The following is a 16,762-nucleotide window of genomic DNA, read 5'->3' as shown; positions in this document are numbered from 1 at the left end:
TTCAGCCATGCATACATTTGACATATAGACCGATGTACCTGTAGATGGGTCAGAGTACTGACTGTTTTTGCGTGTTTGTGAGTGGATTAGTAACAGAATGGCGTTCTCTGATATAAAATAGAAGAGGTGAACATGGGCTCAGAATTTTACTGTTAAACAAACGGTTGAACCCGCTGTATCAAAAAAGTACCATTGTACTACCATGTTGATCATGTACCTTGGAGTGCCACATAAATAAATGTGTTATCAGTAGTATTACTATAACCATTATTATAAGAATTCACCTTTAAACTTAAATATATATACAGCGTGTGTGTGTGTGTGTGTAACGGAGGCCAGCTAGTTGTCGCTGTGCGAGTAAACCTCACTCCTCTGATCTCAATAACGCTCATAACGCTAGAGGCTGCAGTCTTTACCCTCCTTGTTAGAGCGCCTGACTCTCACGCCGGATACCTGGGTATATATATAACTAAAATCTAACCTTTCATTGAAGTAAAAGAATTGAAAGTGGGGGGTAAATCACATTATGAAGTAAATGCTTTTCTCCAAAACACGCTGGCCATAATTATTGGCTCCCTGTTATTAAATACTTTTTGCAACCTCCTTTTGCTAAGATAAAAGCTCTGAGATTTCTTCTATAATGCCTGATAAGTTTGGAGACCAACTGAAAAGAGATCAGAGACCTTTCCTCCATACAGAATCTCTCCAGATCCTGCAGATACACAAGTTCATGTTGGTGCTTCTTCTGTTCAGTTCACCCCACTCATTTTCTATTGGGTTCAGTTTAGGGGACTGGGACAGTCATGGCAGAAGCTTCATTTTGTGCTCAGTTACTCATTTTTGTGTTGATCTTGATGTTTATTTTGGACCGTTGTCCTGATGGAAGATCCAACCACGGACCATTATAAGATTTTCTAGCAGAGGCAGACAGGTTTTGATTTTTTATCTGTTGGTATTTGCTAGAATCCATAATTCCATGTAGGCTATCTGAACAAGATGTCCAGGACCTCCAGCAAAAAAATAGGCCCACAACATATAAGATCCAGCAGTTTATTTAAGGCATGGGGTACTTTTTATACCTGTTTGCACCAAACACATCTGCTGGGTTTGCTGCCAAAAATACCTTTTTTAGTTTCATCTGACCATAGAATCTGGTCCCTTTTGAAGTTCAGTAGTGTTTGACAACTAAATATGCTGGAGTTTATTTTTGGAGAATTTTTCTTGAAACACTCCCACACTTGGAGAGTCTTTGGCCACTCAAACTTTCCTCCTCACCGTGCATTAAGACAACATAGACACACGTCCTCTTCATGGCAGATTCGTAACATATTTAGTTTATTGGAACTTTTTAATTATAGCCCTGATGGTCAAAATGGGGATTTTGAATTCTTTAGCTATTTTCTTAGAGCCACTTTCTATTTTGTGATGCTCAACAATCTTTTGATGCACATCAGAACTATTATTCTTTGGTTTTACTCATTGTGAATGTGGCCTCATATTTAAACTCCTGTGAAACAAGTAGTCATAGCTAGACAATTTCATGTTCTTAGTCACCTGGGTGTTAAAAAAAAAGATAAATATTAATGGGAATATACTTCAGAGATATTTTACTCGTAAAAAATTCTAGGGGTGCCAATAATTGTGGCCAACGTGTTTTGGAGAAAAACATTTATTTCATAATGTGATTTATGTGACTCATTACACGCAAAGTGAGATATTTCAAGCCTTTATTTGTTATAATTTTAATGATTATGGCTTATAGATTATGCAAACCCTAAATTCAAAATCTGAGAAGTTTTGAAAATTTTCATAAGCTGTATGCCATAATCATCAAAATTATAACAAATAAAGGCTTGAAATATCTCACTTAGTTTGCATGTAATGAATCTATTAGTTTCAACTTTTTAAGTTGAATTACTGAAATACATGAAATTTTGCACGATATTCTAATTGTTCAAGTTTCACCTGTATATATTAGGTTTAACAAAATTTATAGTCATTAGCATAGCATAGTCATTGATGTTATATAATGACAGATTTCTCTTTCAGAATGACAGAAGTCATTTTCATAATTTGTAAAGGGGAGTGGGAGTTTTCATTTACCAAACCCCTTTGCTCCATTAAAATATTATCCTTTGGACAATAATAAAATGAAAATGATTGATTTGACCTTTTCAAAATAAGTTGTGAAACCGACCAGGCCACATTGTTTTAAAACCGTGACCATATTTAGGTTAACCATTTATTTTTTGTGGGTGTGGGTGTGGGTTTAAAATGAAATCATCCTGAAAGGTTATGGCAGGCAAATTTATTTACATAAACTTTAATAATGTCACTTACACTGGTGAACAGTATAAGGTAAAGCTAATAGCAGTCCAAAACTATTTTTTTTTATGTTGATATGATACACAATCATCAAAAACAACACAAAGTGAAAATAAAGTGGTATGGAAACTATAGTTACCAATACCATGACAACTGCACAACATGAATTCTTAGTAAAACATACTGAAGATGAATAGAATGAACCTCATACCTGCAATTCCTTTCCAGCTAACACATGACATACCAGTTATATAATTTATTGGTACTTTTCTGTAATTTTATTGGACTTTTATTGGACATGCTCGTAATTTATTTTGCTCTTCATACATTGACATTTACATTAAATCATTTAGCAGATGCTTGTTTCCTAATTGAACTAACAACAGGACAACTATATGCAAGTGCTGTGACCCTTCCCAATTTAGTATAACGCAGTATACGTAATGTTTTTATAAAAAAAAATAGATATAGAGTAAAAAAGGAAAGAATATACTGAAGTGATATGCATGTGATTGAAGAGCACAGTATAATGTCTGACAGATGAATCAAAAACTTTCATGAGTGTCTTTCAAATAAAAGTATGACACTAGAAAAACATTTAGAATTACGTTTTTTTGCTATGGTTGATGTTGTTTCTTTACTCTCTGCGACCCACTCAAAACGACCCACCAGTTGTGAAACACTGATGTAAAGAGTACCTAAAACAATACTTATATAAAAGTAGAGATACCTTTTAGTCCAAATGACTCAAGTTACAAGTCACCAATTTCAATACTACTCAAAGTCTTAGAGTACCTAGTTTTTTAAGTACTTTTTGTTAATAAAATCGTTAATATATTGAAGTGACTCCAGTGGCTCAATCTTAAGTTTATAAAGCGACGAGAATAATTTTTGTGCGCAAAAACAAACAAAAATAACGACTTTATTCCACTTTTCATTTCCTTCTCTCTGGGCCTCGAGTCTTTTCACATAGTGTTTAAGCGTAGCGCGTCTGTGTTTCACGTCACCACGTATCACACACATGACCAGCATCGGCCAATAGTGTGGTGACGTGCAACACAGACGCGCTACGCTTAAACACTACGTGAAAAGACAAGAAATGAAAAGTGGAATAAAGTCGTTATTTTTGTTTGTTTTTGCGCACAAATAGTATTCTCGTCGCTTTATAAACTTAAGATTGAGCCACTGGAGTCACTTGGACTATATTAACGATGTCTTTAATACATTTTCTGGGCCAGCAAGTTATAGTGTCTTAGAAGCCTGTGGAGGAGTGAGACAGCTCTCAGATTTAATCAAAAATATCTTAATTTGTGTTCCAAACATGAACGAAGGTCTTATGGGGTTGGAACAACATGAGGGTGAGTAATTACTGACAGAATTTTCATTTTTGGGTGAACTAACCCTTTAAATAAGGACTAGTGAGCTAACTATTCTAAAATATAACTCATAGTTAAAACTTTCCTAACTCAATATAACAAACACAAAAGAATCTTCCGGGTCAGCTAACTTGCCTATGCTCTCCCTTTTCTCTAATATAACTAAACAAACAAAAACTCACCATCCTATTCAAAAGAAAAGAAACTCCAAAACCACCAACAACAGGTTTTCTGAAGTGGGCCTAGGTGAAGAAGTTAGGAATAATCAGGCTCCCCCATCCAATTGACTATACTCAGAAAAATACTGTTGTTTTAAAATTGGAAAGACACTCTTGCTGTTACTCAAGAATTACCGCGGTCCAAAATAGTGTTAAAAAAAACACTAAAAGTTTTGAATTTGAAAAAAATTGCAACACCTGCTATTATTGAGTGAATTAAAAAACATCAATATTTCTTCTATGAAATTGTATTTTGCATTGTTTTTATTTATTTATTTATTTTTATTATTATGATCATGTGGCCTGTTGTCTTTTCTTGCATGATTTCACACATCCTGTATCCTGAATTTTCATGAATGCTCTGGCGACAGTCTGTATGCAAACCGTTTTTATGTAATGAAGGGGTGTGGCTCTCCCAACACTGTGTGCAACAGCTTATCGTGTGTAATTTGTCACATTACCATTGTACCGCGAAGCCAAGTGATGCATAAGATGAGTCTGTGGTCACATTAACTGTACCTGATTACATTTAACTGTCCTCATAACGATCTTATTTATATATGAAGACTTCAGATGCAAAAGCCTCTAAGTGTCATCTGAAATTTTCTTCTAGAATGATCATTTTTTATCAAGCTTGTATATTTAAGTTCAGTAATTTCACTTAAATGACAATTCATAGGTAATTTTCATTTAAGTGAAATTACTGAACTTAAATATACGAGCTTCATAAAAATGATCATTCTTGAAGAACATTTCAGTCACGTTAGGCCTGTTGCTCCGGAGAGTGTAAGCTTGATCACAAACAGTACAGATCCATCCTTGAGTAACAACAGGAGTAAATGAAGACTGCTATGTTCATTCTTACATCCAACAACTAAACACCTCAATCGCTTTGGAGACATTCTTGTCTACAGCTGCTCAAGCGTCGAACAATGGCGGACTCTGTGTCCAGCTCACTCAGGGCGGGTCTATGCTCAAACTGAAGTGTCAGTCAACAGTCGTGGGAGGAGCCTGCTCAATTCTACGTCACATTGCGCAGAATCTGATAACAGCTCATTCTGAGACAGTGCTTATGATTTATTGAGATTGTAAAAAAAACACTGGGTGGATTTTTATCATTCTAGGGTGGTTTTGCTCACACACTGCCAACACACATTTATGTTCAAACACCATGTAAAAGTGAATTTTGCATAATAGGTGCCCTTTAAAGTATGTCAGGCTCTTAAATGTGGACAGAACTGTAATTTTTGGGTGAACTATCACTTTAAATACTGTGTTTGGCCTCATGCTAATCTTTAACAAGTATGAAGTAATGAAGAATATTCCTTTATATGTTAGGATAAAAAAAGAGCTGGCATGTGGCACACTCTCTCAGATAAATGTAAACATGAACATAAGATGTGGACCTTGTACACGAAAGCATTGGGTTTCATTGTGCGCGCGCACACACACACACACACACACACACACACACACACACACACACACACACACACACACACACACACACACACACACACACACACACACACACAGACACAGACACAGACACAGACAGACAGACAGAGACACAATCCTTACACATGAACTGGATACACACACACTTTTATACTGCAAGAAACTTATGCAGCACAGACTATTTTCTATGTCTTTGGGGGGTGGTCAGAATGTGTGTGGATTTGGGTCAGAATGTCAGTGTTATGTAACAGTTAGGGGCAGCGGTCTGAGTAAGAATAGCCTCTGCTGTGGATCTTTGTCCTTGCGCAAAGCTCTCACAAATATTTGCTTGCTTAAATAAAGTACCCCAACCCTCCCAAATGCATTGTCCTAAGTAATGAAAACATAAAGCTCTTTGATTACAGATTTAGAATCCAAGTTTGAGTCCTTTTAGTGAATTCTTTACTCCAAAATCCATAAATAACACTCGGTGATCAGAACTGCTCTCACATCATTTGAAAGTAATTCTTTCAATTCTTTGTTGTTGTCTGTATATTATTGATAATCTTCCAAAATCCCAAAACCGAGACAAAAAGGACAGGGTTTAATTTTTTAGCTGAATATTTAAGATGTCAGCAGCAAAAACTGAAGTTAAAGACTGTTTTTCATCTAATATTTCTATTTTATTGTATTTCAGCTTTATTTAAAGCAACACCAAATCACTTTTCCTCTTCGGTCCCACTACAGGTTGGAATCGGAATTGTCCATTACTGCTGTCGTTAATAATTTAACCTACCACTGCCTACCGTCGCACTCACGCTATTTGTTTATCCAGCACCGGCTTCGAAAATAACGATGTCCACAGACAAGGGAGAGTATGTTGCATGATTTTATGAAATGATGACGTATTGCGACATCAGAAACGAAGAAAAACAAAATAATGACATTATAACGCTTGTCGTAAAGCAAGTCAAATTTGTAGTTTCTTATGTCTCATTCAAACTACAGATCCGCTACCCGATCTGGCAAACTTGCATAGTGCGGTTATAGCCGATAAAGGGCCGCAAAGCAAATGCAGAAGTGCCGTTCACCTTGTTACGAGTTGATGAACCACTGAAACGATTTTGGAAACATTATTTTAAGGTACAAAATAATCTTTGGTGTTGCTTTAAATGAACGAAACCCATTTTTAATAGTTCATTGTGTTGTATGTGGGTGTGAGACTGGCAAGCAGTGCTTGAACATTAGCATAATTCCACAGAAAGTGCATCAGATGCCTGTCATTCACAGAGCTCTGCCACTCCTGCATTTATTTAATTTTTTTACTAATTGTGACAGGGACAAGACACAGGATGTGCTGTCATGTGATCAGGTGGATGTGTGTTAGGATGATCACTCATGTTCAGATCATGTTTTTTTTTTTATATATACATAATACAATTTTGTGTGACAGGTCAACACACATCATATAATTATTCACATCTGTCTGGGTCAGGGACAAGTTACAGTAGATCAGCAATTTCTTTTTAAGTTTAAAGCCCCCCCCCCCCCCCCCCAGACAATTGACAATAATGTGTGTCATGTAAACAACGAAGCAATTCAAAATGCACTGAAAGGAATATTCATGGATATCTGTATGATACAAAATATTAAACTGGATATGAGCTTATTCAGATTAAATATGAAAAGCCGCAGGCGTCTCAGGTTGTTTGCGTTAGCATCCATAGCCCTGAGATCACGGCTTCTCTTACTGACACACATGCCAGATCATGCATTTGCCTGAGGGCTCAAACAGTCAGAGAGGAAACTGAAGTATTAAACCTTTTTTGAGCCGTAGCTAAACAAATGATTGTCATTCACAATATGAAGCATGATTTTTAATAAAATATTCCTGGAAAATCTTGAACCAACATAGATTGTCAGTTCAGATTTTAGTAGGATGAAGCAGGGCTGTTGATTCGGATTAAGAAACCAGAATGCCACAAGCCATTTATCGCGTTCAACACACAAACAGTTGAATTAATGTGAACTCTTTCAACGTGATGAGTCAAGCGTGAACACTGGATTGTGGTCAGAACCGCCAGATCAGACACGCTGCATGCTGAAGATCTGTGAGACTTTCGTTTACTTTAACAAACCTGTCAAAGAACATTTTTGTCTTTTTCCCCTTAATGGTGTTCAGGTATTCTTCCTGCATTAAAGTTTTTATTTACTCAGATACTGTGTTCTCTAGAAAAAGGATGGAAGCATGCGGATCATTTCTGCACCTTCCTCATATTTCTAACAGTCAAAAAAAAAAAAAGAAGTTTAATAAGATGTTTGCGTTATGGGGCACGGAAGTTGTGTCGCAGAACTATGATGATTTCCAAATACTTTTTATCTGTGCCAGTGGGATGTACCATGTCCTATACAGTTCATACACTGTGTTCCAAATTATTATGCGAGTGACATATCAGTAAACATTCAGATTTTAGTTTTTCAAAGAAAGCATTTGTTTCTCATATCTTTTTAGATATCTGGTATCAATCTCGGACAGGTTTAAGTAGGCCTATAGTTTGCCAGGTCTTCTTAAATGGAAAACCTATTTAAAGAGGTTGTTCCACATTATTAAGCAAGTCACAGTTCTCACATAATATAGGTAGGAAGAAAGATCTTTCTGAGGATGAAAGGCATGAAATGGTGCAATGTCTTGCAAAAGGCATAAAAATAACTAATATTTTGCAAAAACTGGAGATTATTCAACTGTCAATAGATTTGTGAGAGATTTGTGATCTTTCTTCTTCCCCATTTTACATAAGAATTGTGACTTGCTTAATAATGTGGAACAACCTCTTTAAGTTGGTTTTCCATTTACCTAGAAGACTTATTTTACTTATGTTGAATCAGTACTTTGCGACCGCTATATAGTATAAATGCGTGAATGTAATCTGGACATATGCCTATAGACTTTATTCAGAGCAGCGCCATGACAGGTATGAAAGTGAGGCTGTGAGGGATAGACTTGCCGTGTTTTCAATGGCATCCGCTGTAGAAAGCTATATAAAGCTCCAAGATTACTTACAATTATCCACAGCTTATATTTTTGGGAGTTTTTTGTCAACTGAAATTTCTTGGAAAGATATTTTTCCAGTGTTTCATGAGCAGAACAATCCAAAAACACATTAAATAACAGTATAGCCCATAGAAGAGATGCATGTTTGTCCCTCACAGCCTCGCTTTCATTCCCATTAAAAATCAAAGATGGCGCTGCTTTGAATAAGGCCTATTCGCCATGTTGTCATTATCATGTGTAGTTGCGTCGCTTCACTGCCATTCACAAATCCTCTCCCGTGGCCTCATGGGATAGTAAAGTGTTCATCATATGCACACTTCAGAATCTGGACAGAAGTAATAGGTAATTCGGGTACTTTTTGGCTACTCTGTTATAAGTACTGTTCGGACATACTTTTTTTGTCACATACTGTTTTTCACCTATAGGAAGTATGTGATTTCAGATGCAGCCTAGGTGAAGGAAAAGTCAATTGCATACTTGTGGGACTAAGCAGAACTAATCTTAGACTGCTCCCTGGTGGTTATATTGCAAAATGGTTCAATTGCACAATCGTTAACTTGCACAATACCTAGACAAGATTTTCTCACTTTAGAGCAAATTTATAGTTTTGAAGCCAATGTGACTGATTTTATTTAAGAACTGACACTACATTGAATGGAGGAATCTTTTCTAAGGACCGTTTTTATGGTGTCAAACTTTATTCCAGGAGGTTGCCGTCTTGACACCTAGATCAGAGATCTTCAACCCTGCTCCTGGACCCACTGTCCTGGACCCTGCTCCTGGACCCACTGTCCTGCAGCGTTTATTTCCAACCTGCTTCCGCTCACCTACATGTGTATTTTCAAGTGATCCTGAAGTGCTTTATAAGCTGGTTCAGGTGTGGTTGGTTAGGGTTGGAGCTAAACTCTGCAGGACAGTGGATCCCAGGAGCAGGGTTGAAGACCTCTGACCTAGATGACAATTAATTCCTATTACCATAAATTATTCATATTGCACTTTAATGCTAAAAGATAGACTTGTTGTTGTTGTTGTTGTTGTGTCACAACGCATATTATAGTGAGCAGGACTAAAACAACAAAGCTGTTGCAGCACTTAAATATTTATTCTGAACCTGAGACCATGACACCACTTTCTTCCAAGAAATATATGCAATAAATTCACTTAATTAGTTTTAATAACCTATGCTTGGTTTTCTGTTTAAATGTGCTTATAAAAAACACTCTGATATTTTAACTTGTGCCACATACTCTTAAAAGTATTATAGTATTTCACTATAATAAATTTCCTGTAGTTTCTTTTTTTTCCCCTTTTTGACTTTGGGTTGAAATGTGACCTGAACATGTTCTTTACTGGTTCCATGTGATTCACATGAGAGGATTTTGTTTTGAAGCTTCTTTTTATTGTATTGAAAAGTCATTTTATCTGTCAAGATAATACAGAAAAACAAAATACAATCTTATAGAGCCCCCTTGCAGTTGTTTGCACTGAGTTTGCACTTTACATCTCCATTGCAAACTAGGGCATCTGGGAGTCATTTTATACTACAGTAACAATTGGTTCTCTGTTCCACAGGAGTTTTGATCAGATGAGCATCCAAACGGCGGACTATTTGATGACCGACACCTGCCCCACCCCTGTCCGCTCTCGGGCTAATTCCTTGATAAGCCTGGATCTCATCTCCCTTTCAGATCCATCTTCTCCCACTCGCAAACACAGGAAGGTAGGTAGATCCTGGTAGACATGGACATCACATGGGGTGAAATGTCTTTTAATCCTGAATATATAGATATTAAAATTCTCTTTACACTTTGTCCTGTTAAACAGAAAGAACATACTGATCTTGATGAGATCACTAAAGTTTACTGTTAGGAAGAGGAAGCTGACTGCATTTCCTATGCTGAGACTAGTTTGCTTTAGCCTTGGGCAGCTGCTGCTCTACTTTCATCAGAGGATCAGATTACAGCAGTCACAGCTCCCTGTACAACAAACACTAACGGACGCTGAATCTATCTGAAATATATTCCGTGTTTTATGTGGTTCTTTTTTGAATTCTGCACAGATGGTTTTTGTAGAGAAGACTCATTTGTTGAATCATGTTCACAAACCAAGGACATTGTACATTGCTTCTTGTACTATGGTTTAACTTTCTACGTAAAAATACTTGGTAAAAAGCTACTAGTGAATTAAAACAGCTCAAATGTGTTAAACATACATTTTATAACCATTGTCGGCAATTTATAACAAAAATGGTTTGATGTTAGTGAAATAAGTAGCAAGGTTATTTATATTTGGTTTCCCCATTTGCTGATCTGTTTCAGTTCCATTCATGACGTAATGATCTCTTGAACAGCTTCAAGGGATAGTTCACCCAAAAAGGAAAATTCAGTCATTATACCCTCAAGAATCATTCAAGAATTTTCATTTTTGGATGAACAATCCCTTTAAGTGTTGTTAACTCTTTCATGAGCCTGCAGAGGGCAGCACAGGCTGAACAACTCAGTGAACTACACATTAAATATATAATATGTATGGACGTCAAAAGAACAGAAAAATGTGGATAGAAGTATAATTTAAACATTATTATAGTCCATTAAAGTCTATTTGTCCACACAACCATTTGTTAGTTATCCATACACAGAAAAACATGTACGCCTTCACTTTATGTTTCTATAGGCTACTCTATACAAAGTCCAGGTTCAGGTTGCTCATTATTACCTAAATAGATCTGAAATAGAGCAATGCAGGGATGACGTCAAAACCCGGAAGACTAATTCGCATCTAGTTTCCTCAAGGTTTTCCTATAGGGTTTTATAACAGGGTTTTTCAATTTATGAGTAAAATATAGCATGTGGTAAACATTACTTGATGATACTTTGACTTTTTTTTCCAATGACGTGATTACACACACCCCTAGCAAAAATGCAAATTTTGAAGCTGTATTTTTGAAAACGTAACTAGATAAGACAGTTTGGGGTGTGAGTGTGTGCAGTTTATGTTGTAAAACATAACCTCAAATGATCGTCAAGTTATGGATTTATTTTACTCATAAATTGAAAAACCCCATTATAAAACCCCATAGGAAAATCTCGAGGGAACGAGGGTTAGTCTTTCGTTTTGATGTCCTCCCTTCAGCACTCTATACTGGGTGTCTCTTTACCAAAGATTTCAGTAACAATATTGTAAAAATTAGAGTGTTCACTTTGACCTACTGAGTTGACAGAAAAGTAAAGTCAAAGTCATACAACAGTGAAGTCAAACAAAATCCTCAATAGCAGTGTTAAGGAAGGCTGACCTTCTGTTGTCCATGACAAAGAGAACTTCAAGGTTTTATGCTTCTATGGATAAACCACCTGATGCCAAACAAAGAACACACCTTCCTTTTTAAAAAGTTATTAGCAATAACTTATGCTTATGGTTTGTGTTATTTGTGTTATTAGCTGATACTTTTCATCCAAAGCAATACTTAAATGAGTGAATATTCATTCAATTATGTGTTGTACTCAATTAATGCACAAAACGAACAACCCAGTTCATTGCTCACACATACTTTGGGCTGAACATGCAACTAAATGGAATAATGATATATTAAATATTTTATTGAATTGTATTCACTGTAGTTTCACTTGATGCTATACATAAAGTTAAAGAATCCAGTTGACAAGTGCAATACAGAAATGAATATAAATAAGTAAAGTAATTGTTGTACAGGTAAAGATATTTAATTGTTTTGTAATTATAAATTACATATTACATTAAAGGTTGACAACAACAACAACATTATTATTATTATTATTATTATGAGTTGTATTATTTGGTGTTATTAATGCCGGTGGTCTGTAGAGTCACGTTGGATAGACAGGAAGGGTGTGGCGTTTGGTTGGATGTGGTCGGTCTTCATACATTGACTGTGGACGAATAATGGTGTTTAACTTTGCCAGTTGCACAACAGCTCTAAAGTGAGCGCACTTACATGTGGCACAACCAGCAAAACTCCTGGAGCGGCGCCACCAAAGTAAACAGAACATGATTGCAACTTCAAAAAGTTTTGTCATTTTTTCGGTTCATGCAGTCTGCGACTGAACAGCGATTGAATGAGACGGTCTGAATATCGTAATCGAGAAAAGAGCTGGATTAATACCCTGTCGGCTATTTGTTTCTTCTATGTTTTATTGCTGAGAACTTTGGACTGCTTACAATGATTTATGTGATCTGATTTCGGTACACTGCATGAAAAAAAAGAAGAAAAACAAACAAACTAAAAAAAAAAAGAGACAGACTCACCATCAGTTGGATAAAATGGTAAGACTGCTATTTTGTTTAAAACAGATCAAACGTTAAGGGAAAGAGGTTGTGTTTGTTTTCGGGGTTTTATCGTGTCTGGAGAGTTTTTGACTGTCTTAAAACACATTGAGCTGCCTAACGTTACCTAGACAGCATGTTGTGTGTTCTCACATGCGCGGTAATGATCCCCCCCGGTTCTTAGGTCGCTCTGAGCTGAATCGGAACACTCTAATAATGCCCAAATACTGTGTAGGTAGACGGTCACAACACTCGGTTTTGAGACACCGCCTTTGTCCTAGTTTATGATAGTTACAGTGATCCTGCGAATCACTTTTCGTTCGTTCAAAAGAGCCGCTTCAAAATAAATAAATTATTATTTACGCTATGTCGTGGTATTGCTGCGTGCTATCAAGTTTATATGTTTAGTTAGGCTATGTTTCCCGCAAGTTCTGTCCATAGTTCAATTTAACATGCGACCATAGTTGGCGATGCTTGTGTGGGAAAGGCACTCCAGACCTATTTATGAAGTAATCGTTGTATCCTGTTCTGTGAACTGAATCATTAAAAGGTATCGACTCCAAGGAATGCTTCGTTTATGAATCGGACGTTAGTAGGTGGAGGTAAAAACAAGGAGGTACATGTTTCAGAGGACTGCTCTGTAGAGGAAAAGATCATCTATTATAAACGGGGAATTGGCAAGGTATGAGGTTAGTCATTTCACCTCGGGTGCTCAGAATTTTTTATATGTAGATTTTTTTTCTTTTTTTTTCATAAAGTATAACTGCCTCGGGAGTCTGGAATTTATGTTCTTGTCAACGTGGCGCTGCTAATATTTATGTTTATGTATCTGAGAGATGGATATGTCCCCCAAACTTATTTACTTATAAATTAAGTACTTGAGTTTATCTATCAAATGTATTTTATGATTCCGTTAAAAAAAAGTTTTATTCTATTCATTTAAAATTTAATATTTTGAGTTTTACATTAAAACCGACTGAACCGATGTCAGTGGCAACACCAAGGTACCACATTTTTAAGTAACAATAATAACTGTAAATTTAGTATTTTGTTGGAGGATGTTTGATTAGGGTTCTGTGCTGACTTGAATGTTCTGTTGTGCTTCCTCTTGTTCCTGGGTGACTGTATGTTCTTGCACATCACTCATTTTAGAGTGCCCGCCAAGGCTGGGTTGGTCTCATGTTCAGATTTTGAATCAAACAATCATGGATTGTGGAGGTTTTGGGACTTGTCTCAAGTCCCACTCGTCACTTCTGGAGACATTTTACATATTTTTTTCTAATGATTGTGTGTGGCTATCTTGTTGAATTCCTTTATTCTATAACTAAGGTTTTATGCATTTATGGAAGAGTGTAATCGTGAATAATTGATTTTGAAGCAATATGGTACGATAAGCTGTGCTGTATAGATAGAGTCATCAAGGAAGACAGCTCGCAGGTTGGGGAAAACAAATATCAGTTACATAGTTACCTATGCTTTTCTATGTGGGAAATAAGCATATGTATCCAATAGATTTGCAATAAGGGTTTTTACCTTCCAGCAAATGGAATAAATAAGCTAAAACAAGATTTCTGGGAATACAAACAATACAGTGACTCTTTACTTTGCATATTTTGAATAAATAAATTGTAAATCAGTAAATGTCAGAACTCCGATTACTATTTGCCAATGGAACACAGAAATACACAGTATCATTGGTGTTATTTTGTCAAGATCATTTATCATAATTTAGTAATTGGAACTAAAATTGCTATTAATGTTCAAAATCTGTAAACCCCTCAGCACAGTCGTAAGTACTCAAGTTTAAGTAAGGGATAATGTAGAGCGAGGCGGTTGTTATAGCAAATACAACCCCGACAGGCTGATCAGGACCCCAACGCGAAGCGGAGCATGTAATAAGTGGAGATAATAAGCATTATCCTGCTTATTACATGACTACCTACCAAATAAATCAATAATTTGACACAAAATATTGATTTAAAAAGGAGTTTATTGATTTAAAAACGATTCTATTGCTTACGTTAAAGAAAATAGTCTGTTCCGTCGCTACGGTTAGAATCCTGCATCCATAGCAACGCTCTGTTTTTCATGGCAACGGTGTGTTATACTTAGCAGCGGTCTGTTATCAAGAAATATCAGACTGCATTCTACATTAGAATTCAACCAAGCCATGTAATAATAATAGTTATTTGAGATTTTATTTAATTTAGGCTAGGTGTTCTTACTTGTCTTTTCCGTTTTGTTCTCCTAGAGTTATGAGGAGAAGAGTGGAGTTTTAAATCGTATTGGAAGCTTTTTCTCTCGGAAGAAAAAAAGCAGAACCACATCGGATGACAGTGATGAAAATTTGTCGCCAGAGGCAACCAGCCCAACCAAATACTCAGGATCAGAACAACTGAAACAGACTCAACACAGAGAGATTGATGATAATTCAGAGTTTGGTCCAGAGAACAGAAGTCCCAGCGTGTGTAGTGTTGTCTCCATTGTCGCATATGGAGGAGACTTGCCTTTTGCTGACAGTGGCAGTAGTGGACGAGGGAGCGTAAAAGAGGTAGAAGTGATCAAAGTGAGCAGGGTCGAGACCTCCTGTGACAAGAAGACCGAGCATCTGGTGCAGGAAGTGAACAGGAAGCTCAAGGTGTACCAGAAGGAGACAACAGACACAACAATAAAGAAATGTGCAGACGTCCCTGTACACACTCCTGACACGCCAAAGTATTCTTCGGCCTCAGGAAGGACCGAGAGTAAAAAAACTGTTTTGAAACCCACCATCACAGGCGGCGGGAATTACACGGCGCTGGTCGGGGTGACTCTGGGATCACATTCTAGAAGCTCATCGTCCTCCGACATTCAGCCTGGAGAACAGACAGTAACTGAAAGCATGGGGAAGAAAAACAGCTGCAAGCGGAAATCACGCAAACTAAGCAATCAAGAAGGCAATAATGAGCTTCCCACCCAAACGAACACAACTTCCCCTGAGGCAGAGGAGAGTTCAGCTCAATCTTCTCCCTCACCTGGTCAAGTACACAGAGCCGTGTGGGCGGAAACTCACCTGACAGAGGAGGAGAGTGAGAGCTCCATTACTGACTCACTTTCTCCTGCAGAACCTGCTCTGGCCAGCCCAACTGAGAGTTACTCTATCCTCGGTGCAGTTGCCAGCAACACTCCTGGTCCTTCTCGAGCTCCAGAGCCAGCCAACTTCACCTTACAAGACAGCACTGAACCACCAGAGGAGGAAACTCGAGAGAGACTTATTCCTGAACACCTACATGCTGACAGCAATGAAGAGAAACGCAGAAGCTTGAAACTTTCAAAGAGTGAAAAAGTCTTTGCTAAAAGAGTGTTAGTTGGTTCTCAATCAAGCCTAGACGGGGAAGAACAAGCTGAAAGTGAGACTAACTTGGATATAACGCAGAATGTACAGCAGGTTAGGGTGAAAATGTAAGTACTCTTGTGTTGTGTTTGTGTGTCTGTGTTGGGTTACTGAGCAGCGAGGCCTTTGTTAAGTCTGTACAGTGCAGATGACTGTGTGCAATATGATACTTGGGTTCCCATGATTTTGAGTATGAGATGAACAATGACTCTCAGATCTTTCCATAGATTTAGGTTTCTGTATATATATATATATATATATATTTATATATACACTCTACCATTGAAAAGTTTGGGGTCGGTAAGATGTTTTCAATGCTTTTGAAATAAGTATTGCATGCACACAATGCATACAATAAAACAGTAATATTGTGCAACATTATTACAATTTAAAATGTTTTTATTTTAATGTATTTTAAAATGTAATTTATTAATGTGATGGCAAAGCTGAACTTTCAGCAGCCATTACTCCAGTTTTCAGTGTTGAATGATCTTTCAGTAATCATTCTAAAATTGTGATTTGCTGCTCAAGAAACATTTCTTATTATTATCAGTTGAATGCAGTTGTGCTGCTTAATATTTTTTGAGGAAACCATGATGAAAGTTCAAAATAACTGCATCTTTTTAAAATAGAAATATATATATAACATTATAAATGTTTTTGCTGCCACTTTTGATCAATT

General features: G+C 36.9%; 1 protein-coding gene across 2 annotated transcripts in view; it reads left to right on the top strand.

The window, feature by feature from the left end:
• The window catches only part of crybg1a (crystallin beta-gamma domain containing 1a), a 44,916-nt gene that overhangs the window by 8,216 nt on the left and 19,938 nt on the right, over positions 1–16,762 (top strand). The window contains exons 2-3 of one of the 2 annotated variants that reach the window (XM_081393760.1): positions 9,981–10,128; positions 14,959–16,148. In XM_081393760.1, coding sequence (XP_081249886.1) covers positions 9,981–10,128; positions 14,959–16,148 — 1,338 coding nt within the window. Of the gene's footprint in view, positions 1–9,980; positions 10,129–12,287; positions 12,708–14,958; positions 16,149–16,762 lie in introns of those variants that run through there. The other variant, XM_081393761.1, reaches the window with a different exon arrangement.

This window comes from Scardinius erythrophthalmus (assembly GCF_964197995.2).
Source record: "Scardinius erythrophthalmus genome assembly, chromosome: 19".
NCBI lineage: Eukaryota > Metazoa > Chordata > Actinopteri > Cypriniformes > Leuciscidae > Scardinius > Scardinius erythrophthalmus.
This window is presented reverse-complemented; position numbering and strand designations above follow the sequence as displayed.